General features: G+C 47.9%; 1 protein-coding gene across 1 annotated transcript; it reads left to right on the top strand.

The window, feature by feature from the left end:
• Positions 1 to 39: 39 nt before the first annotated feature.
• LOC146178950 (uncharacterized) lies at positions 40 to 794 on the top strand. The gene is made up of 2 exons (XM_084580077.1): positions 40 to 180; positions 222 to 794. Exons 1-2 carry the CDS (start codon positions 40 to 42, stop codon positions 792 to 794), a joined length of 714 nt encoding a protein of 237 aa, XP_084436203.1.
• The last annotated feature ends 7,987 nt before the right edge of the window (positions 795 to 8,781 follow it).

Below are 8,781 nucleotides of genomic sequence, written 5' to 3'. Positions count from 1 at the left end.
ACACGGCCCCGCATTGCCATCAACCGCATCAGCGTCGCGATGCGTCACGGCGAGTGCCTCGGCTTCGTGGGCGTCATGGGCACGGGCAAAACTACTTTGCTCGGCGTGCTCGGCGGCGCCTACATGAGCCCCACGTCACTCGCGCGCCACTATAGACAGTGGCTGCGGAACATTGGATATGTTCCGCATGCCGGGGGCCTAATGGAGACGCTCACTGGCAGGGAAATGATCTCCCGCTAGCCGTGCTTCGCGGAGTCCAGGACGTACCGCGCATCACGAGGTCTCTACTGCGAATTGTCGATCTCACCGAGCCAGACGCGGCCATCGCATCGCACAGCGCGAGCGCCAGGGTGCAGCTTTCCCTGGCGCTGGCGTTGATGGCCTTATCCAGGCTCTACCTTCTGGACCTTCCGGACTTGGACAAGCAGACGCGCGCTCAGGTACGGAGAGTGCTGGAATACCTTTGGCAGTACAGCACCGTTATATTGTCGTGCGAGCTTCTTCGCCACTACGAGAGAGTGTGCGACCGCATCGCCATCCTGGCGGCTGGCCGCATCGAGTGTATTGGGTCGGTGAAGGAGCTGAGCGAAAAGTACTCGAGCGGCATCACGATCACGGTGTACACATTTCCCGACCGCCAGTCTGATATGGAACATCAGCGGCTTAACGTGATGGTTGTGATCGACCACTTTCCAACGTACTCGCTGGTGGATGCTACGAGGGCCTGCTGGAATTTCGAATGTTGGAGCCGCCGACCAGCTTGTGCGAAATGTTCGGCCGCCTACTATTCCTGAAGCGGAAGCACCAGTTTCATGTTTTCTACGTCCGCTACACTACACTGGACCAGATATTCGCCTGCCTAGCCCCCAAACACGTTGGCTTTAATTGAAGCTCGCGAATAAAACCACCGCATAAGTGGCGAAACATCGGATAGGGAGGGAGGGTTCAAAAACAAAATGGAAGGGGAAAGCTAGAAAACTGGGGAGATTATAGGGGAGTGAGAATGGTTTGTTAAGCGCCTGTGCAATCTTTACTTGATGGGGTGTGCTATAATGATTGCGTCTCCGCCGGGCTGCAGTCAGGTCTTACATAAGACTGTTCGAAATAAGGTGAATGGATAAAAGAACTCTTTTCGGCTTTCTTACGCTGCAAATTTATTGTTCGCTTACACCATGATGTATTGATACAATGTAGCTTTCTTTACCATTCTTGTACCCAGACAACGCACCACGAAGACCTGCAGCCGCGACCATCCAAACGCAGTATGTGAAAGTGGGGTGAGGTTTGGTATAAGGGGATAACACTTCATATAAGCGAAGACTGCAGTGGCAGCCTGGAACCTGTTTTAATTTAGCCTGGTTACAACCAGAACAGTGTTTAGTCACCAAATATATTTTAGCTGTAGGTGTGTGGAAATGCGAACGCGCATATGCGATGGGTTGCGGGCCGATCGCAAAGGACAACGCGAGGTGCATGCGACATGGCGATGTCCAGGCCCTTAGCCGACTGCAGCACAAGCAGCTGCCAGTCGGCACGAATAAGAGACAAGTTATTTCCGGAGCATTCACTTTAAATGCAACTGCAAAGCTCCCGAAGTGTTGCTATAGCTGAGCGTGGCTAGATCCCCCTTCATACCGATAAAAATTGATAGCTTTGAGCATTTTACTGCGCTTCATATTTCTATTGCGTCTAATTGAAGCTAAGCTATGGCTGTTTTTCTTTCCTCAAAGCAATTCAGCATTCCTGTGTTAGAGCGTTAGAAGCAAAATTCAGCAATAAATGACGTCGAAGAATGCTGTTGAAGTGTTGTGCTGTACTGAACTCACTGCCTAGAGCGGGTAAACTCCATCACCATCAGTCAGAGTCTTACAGGAGCGTAACTTTCAACCGTTTTTAGCAGGAGACGCACATTTCTACAGTACATTCTTCATTACGTTTGTGTTGCAAGCGGAAGTATAAGCGACGTTAACAGCATCCTGCTGGTATCTCCAACCTCCATCCCTTGGATCCCCAGCCTAAGCCACAATATCGCTTTGGGACGTTAAAGAACACATGTCGTCAAACTTTTCGGAGCTCTACACTTCTGCCTCTCTCACATAGCCTGAGTCGCTGTCGCTTTAGGACGTTAAACCCCCACAAACAAACCACAATGCTAAATTCCGTTTGTGACACCTCTTGCTTCGTTTCCGTAATCCATGCCTTCCCATATTTCACAGGTATCTTCAAGATACATCCACACTTGCTTACATGCCGTAGATTCCCCGACAACCCACACATCTTAACACACTCGTACCGCAATATGTTTGATCTCCACTTGCCCGTGCTTTTTGAACTTCGCTTACATATTACCAGTCGTTTTCCATTTTCCCGTCATGTGAACACTTCGACCCACATCGGGTCGTTCATACATAGCATATTAAGGGCCGCGAAAAAATATTTATACGAGCTAGGGGATTCGATTTCCTGTCAGCAGATTAAGAATTCCTTGCAGAGTGCGTGAGAGGAGGATCGGGCTCATTGAACCCATTTGTCTTTTGCTGTCCTGGCGTTCACCTCATCAAATTCGAACTTCACAAGGAAAGTACCGAATAGCACACCCATAATTAATAAATTGACCGCATTCTCTGTACTCCTTCAGTATATCCATCGTGTATACGATGAATCACAGAATGAAGAGACAGGGCAATCATGAATGACCAGGCACGAAAGATAAAGCGGCTGCATTCGATATCGTGAGATAAAGTTCACGCTCGCACTATCAGAGGAAGAGCAGCAAATAGGCACTGCGCATTCTCCGTTACAACCGCTTCATCCCCTACGCAACAAGTATCCCCGGCTTCACTGATAAGCCGTGCCACACGGTAGCCGAGTGGGTAACGTGCTGAGCTCGCACACGCGAAGACGCTGGTTCGAATCCCAGCGCCTGCAGCGCTTCTGCCTGTGATCGCTGCGTTGCGGGGACTGGGATTGCTACCAGTGTCGTTCCGGACCCTTACAGACTCCGGCTGTACACTCGGCCGCCGTGTGTGGTGGACAAGGCGAGGTGGTGTGCCTTTTAGGCACAGCATCTCCTCTCGCTGTCCCCCGGGCATCCAGAGGGCGGATGCCTGTTGCTGCTGCTGTGTATTTTGTACGCATATGGTACGGCGGGGATGGATGTAGAACACGTGGTACGGGGACAGCAGAATGCAAAATAGGACTGAGAAGCGCCACCGTGCCTTCGTGTGTCACACGACGACAGTTTCCACATCTACATACCAGTTCCGAAAGCGCTTCTACGCCTCCTTCGGCAACGATTTGTCTACGATTCTCCTCCCCTTGCTAGCGTCTTCCGTGTCCCTGCAGTATCGCGTTCATTCTGTTTAAGAAGTGCGGATTGTAAATCAGCTACATAGTGCAGTGTTATAAAGTGCTTCAGAGAAGAAACACCCGAAGAAATATGCTGCTGAAGAATGTTCAGAGAATGAAATGAAGGTGGCGGGATCTAGGCTATCGGTAAGGGTTGTGTAGAATCACACAAGTTATTTGGTGCCGATATCTCTTCGCTTCTGCAGTTCGCAATAGTAATCATTCCACATCATGTGCAATAATCTAGCCGTACAGCTTATTGGAATTGGTAAACCTTTAGAGAAGCGTGAAGACGTGCTAATCAGCTCGGGAGTTCCGGCTGATGCAAGATACCGCACTCTCATTCCGGCGGCCGCTTTTGATGCAGGCGATCAGTACAGCACCTGTGCGCTGTGCGGTATCGTGCACGTTAACAACCTCCGGTGGTCGAAATACCAGGACCTCTTCATTACCGCGTCTAGCATTAAACCCCGAAAACAAATCAACCTATAAGGGACGCTAGCGAGTGGTATTCTTACGACCTGACCTTAACGACGTGACTGTAGCTTTACATAACTAGACGAAAGATGAAATACTTGATAGAGCCAACACCACCTAGACTACAAGGCCTGTGCAAGCTTATGTGACGTCATCACATTGAAGTCGTACAGAAAATCGGCTTCACCCTGCGTGGTTACGTTTTTCTTTATTCTTTTATTCAACGCTGCTCTGGAGCTACCTCTTCAAATTTTAGTGCTAGCGATGAAAAGGGTTATATTTGTGCTACCGGTGTTATCTAATATTGCCAGTCTTTTGAAGTATATGAGAAGTTTGACACAATCCACCTGGCATTTATTTCAATGGCAGATATGAAGTTGCGAGGAAAACTTCAGCTTCATTGAGAGTGACTTGAATAAACATTACGACAGGAACAAAATTAATCTGAGAGCAGAGCATATTTATTGTTAGATGAATAGATAAAGCTATGAATGGCAGGCAGAAATATTACTCAGAACGGCGGCCTTGACGACACTCGGTATAGCTTGTCGGGAACACGAGGTCGCTTTCACGGAAGTGCTAGTCACAAAGCTGCTACGTAAATACAAAAACAGTTGCTTTAGCTGGAAGCAGCGACTGCCATGAGTATTGCCACCTGGTGCCTCCTCTCAAGCCCGCGGGTTTGCTCCAACCTATTATTCCACCTCGGTCGCCGTTTGACCAAGTCGGCATCGACCTACTGGGCCCATTTCCGCTGTCATCGATGGGTAACAAATGGATTATAGTGACGACTGACTATCTCACACGTTATGCGGAAACCAAGGCAGTGCAGCGGGGCACATCAATTGAGATCGCCCAATTCTTTATGCAGCAAATCGTGTTGCGTCATAGTGCACCGTCCTTAGTCGTAATCGATCGAGGCACCGCGTTTACGGCACAGCTCATGCATGACGTGCTCGAGCTTAGTCATACCAGCCACCGAAAAACTACTGCATATCACCCGCAGACGAATGGCCTCACGGAGAGACTCAACAAAACCATCGCCGACATGATTGCAATGTACATAGACTCGCAGCACAAAACCTGGCATGAAATTCTCCCCTACATCACATATGCCTACAACACGGCCACCCAAGAGACGACGCGTTTTACACCATTTCGCCTAGTCTACGGACGTGACGTTCAGACGATGTTGGATGTCATGCTTCCGAGCTGCACAGATGATCATCCACTCACGCCAGACGCCGAGCAGTTTGCTCAGCGCGCTGAGGAAGCACGTCAACTTGCCCGCATTCACATTCAACAACAGCAGGGCACGGATGCACGCCGCTACAACCTTCGTCACCGACACGTCGCATACCATCCTGGAGAGAAAGTTTGGGTGTGGACCCCGGTGCGTCGGCCCGGCTTGTGTGATAAACTGATTTCTCGTTACTTCGGACCTTACGAAGTTCTGCGCCGAGTCACGGAAGTGACTTACGAAGTTCGTCCAGTGGGTACTGTGCAGCCCTCGCGTCGGCAACCACGCTCCGAGGTCGTGCACGTTGTCCGCATGAAGCCCTATTTCACGCGGTAGTGCGCTATGCGCTTGTTTCGTGGTCGCGTAGGGCACCTTACCCCGCCTCCGTTATCTATGCTGTCCATATGCTGGTCTTTCGTTTCGCTTACATTGGCCATCGCTCGCGCTCCGTCCCTTATTTCGTTTTTTAAGAGGGGGAGTAATGCCACCTGGTGTCCCCATGTTCTTGCTGCGCCTGGAAGAAGAGGACACTGAAGTTGACTCTCGCGTGCTGTGTGCCGAACTTCGCCTGCTGGTACAGCTTCGACCGGCGTTTTAGTCAAGTCTAGCCCTGTTGTCCGTGACAGTATAATAATGCAGCGAGCAGCTAACGCGGCATAAAACCAGTCATTTATTACGGCAACTACAATCACATGGCCACTAGCGAAATAAAATTGTTTCCATAACAAAATAATTTAGGTTGAAAAACAATTTTGTTCCGAACTCAAAACAGGGCAAATGCTACTCGATTATTAGTAGCCGTGCTGTCCAAATTGCGTGCTCGACATGTGCACGTCTATACGGTTTAATACACTGCGCTAAACCAAACAGTGGTGAATAGCAGCACGGGTATTAGGAAGTAAACAACAACGCTTTCATATCACTGTGCACTTCATCGGTAATAAGTTTTTCCACGGCACAGCCTTTGTCCACGATGCATTTTGAGCCGAGTCCGACAGAAACTTGTACACTTGCGCTTTGGATTCATTGGCATAGTTAGAGTGACAGTTTCGCGCACATCAACACCCAGACATTGTAGATGCCTTGCTCGCAAGCGGCTATGCAACACGGAATAGGAACACAGCAAACACGGGCTGAAAACACGCACACTCAGGCCGAGTCGTTCTAGATCGCCTTGCTTACGCACGCTTGCGCCCGACGCCGCCGATCTATCCCCAGATCTCATTGTCGTGACGTAGGACTAGTGGAAAGGTGCATTTGCGCTGGCCTTCTCTTAGTCTAGGTGGTGTTGCTAGAGCGCTAGTTACGAATGTGTGAACCAGCCTTATGCTTTTCTTTTTCTCGTTGATCACAAAAATGTTTTCTGTCTGAATTGAGCTTGACTGCTGTAAGGCCGCTCTCAAGCTGTAGCCGATAGCGGAGAAGTTCTGTGATGCCGTTGCAGAGGCCATGAACACAAGGAGCCGGTATTACGGACCCGTTTGCAGGTTCCAAACAAGCAAGCATTTAAAGAAAGTCGCAGGTGAAAGGGGGGAGGGGCAGAGGTGGCAACCGAGAAAAAAAGACAAATCCTAGAAAGATGGCCTAGTGATGCATAGTCTACGCCTTCCTCTCTAATCAGCATATAGCCTAATTCTCCTCCATTGTATCGTTCCAGTGCAGCACGCACCGTCGCTTTGTCATACGACCATATGTTAGCGCGTCAGCTGCTTGAACGCGTTGAAATACTAGCCGCATTGCCCAGTTTTCGGGTGCAGTTATCATTTGCAACAACGAAAAATAAAATAGATGTACTACTACTGTAGGTCAAAACAACTGGAGGAGAAACTAAGTAGGAAGTGACAACCGTTCTACGAAACAAAACTACATTGACAAAACAAGATCATGCGGAAAATTACCTACAAGGTACGTTGGCGACTGTCGATGATGAAAACATGATTCGAACGAACGACCATTGTCACAATCAATTTTAGTGCTCTTCTGTTGATCTTTAACTATACTCAAGATCCCGTCGTGTGCCTACTTGGGGAAGCGACGAAATACACTGTGAAGACATTCCAATGAAAAGGCGGACAAAACGTGCCACATCAGAACTGTTTTTCGACTTCCCTTTTTCACTTTCTTACCTACACGTTGCGGAACTATAAGACGAGTCAGAATCTTAAATGCCGTTTCACACATTTCCCAAAGGACGAGTAACCGATACCTATCACGCACTACACTACGCCGACCTTGTTTCGGAGATTTATCGCTGAGGCAGCTTGATGGGAAGTAATGCTCCGGAGCTGATCTAAAGATTTACGTTTTGCAAATAATTCTGCGCCGCAATGCATCCTTGCTCCATAGGGTGCGTTTAAATGTGGTTTTCATGCCTAAATACTTTGATTGAATTGAACAGGCGAACTTCCTGGAATGCTTTACTTGTATTTAGGAGACTGTAAAGCATTCATTAGTGGTGTGTGTAGGGTATGCTCGGGATAGGACAATGCGGGCCATTTTTTTGAAGCGTTTGGACAACAGAACTCTCATGGAGGATTTGCCACTATAGGCACTAATTCAGATAAAGATAAGGGCGTATATACAGGTAATGTAGGCTCTTTGACGCTTCTTGACCGACATGGGACTCGACTAGTGCCTGTGATATCAATTAGTGTGTACGTTTTACCACGCATGCGTGTTTTTGCGGCTCCAGGCGTTGGCTTATGCTCGTGAAACTCGATTTAAGAATAGTTTAGCCGCCACATTTTTTTAAATGTGGCGACAAATTGGGAATTACATTACAGCTTTTAAGACAAGTGATTCTATTGTTTCCGCATATAATGACAGCGCTGAAGTCAGGTCTGTGTGACAGTTTGTTTTCGGCGCAATAACCTGCTAACATGCTGACATTATAGAAGCATGCACATATTAAAAACAAAGCACAAAAACCAACTTCTAAAAAATAAATCCGAGCCCCGAAAAACCCAAGAACCCAAAACGAAAGCAGCCCATCGAATTTGTCTGCTATTGGACCACACAAACAATATCCTCGGCTTCACATGCATTTCTTCAAGAATGGAGTTGAAATAATAACGAGCAACCATCTCTTGGTCGTGCGAATTACACCAGCAGCTATTATGATCATTGGTGATAAAGAATACGGAGTCGTTGATGCCTTGCTACTGACAAGAAAACGGCTACGTAGTATTTAGGTTAGTCGAATATTCAGGGGAATCCCTGAACATGGTGTATATTTGTAATAAGGGATTAATTCACATTGACATACATCCAAACGCAGCCGTACCGCCGCAAAGTAAAGCTATGCAACTTTCTAAGAAACTTCGTAGTTGATGAAGAATTCGTCCTGGTCCGTTAATGGAACCCGTGACCACAGCGTTTTTGGGCCGCCACCTTGCTGAGCTAACCAGCACGGTCAACAGATCATATGTATACGGCGAGAGGAAATTGATGAATTTCTCGAGGCGGGAACGGCGTTGGTTGAATATATAGGGTATCCCCTAAGGTGCAGAATATTTGTAATAATGAAGTAATTACTCGTTGACATCGACGCCAACCTTGTTCATATACCATTCGTGAGTGGAGAGAACATGAAAGGCAAGGACGACCAGCTAAAACTTTCAAATAGACTATAGAAACTGCAGGTATACGCCAATGCTCCACAAACATAATGCGGCTACAGTTTTTCGTTATTTTTTGTTGTTAATTCTAGCCTTACA

This window comes from Amblyomma maculatum, chromosome 9, assembly GCF_055883805.1.
Source record: "Amblyomma maculatum isolate TAMU_Amacu chromosome 9, ASM5588380v1, whole genome shotgun sequence".
Classification (NCBI taxonomy): Eukaryota; Metazoa; Arthropoda; class Arachnida; order Ixodida; family Ixodidae; genus Amblyomma; species Amblyomma maculatum.
This window is presented reverse-complemented; position numbering and strand designations above follow the sequence as displayed.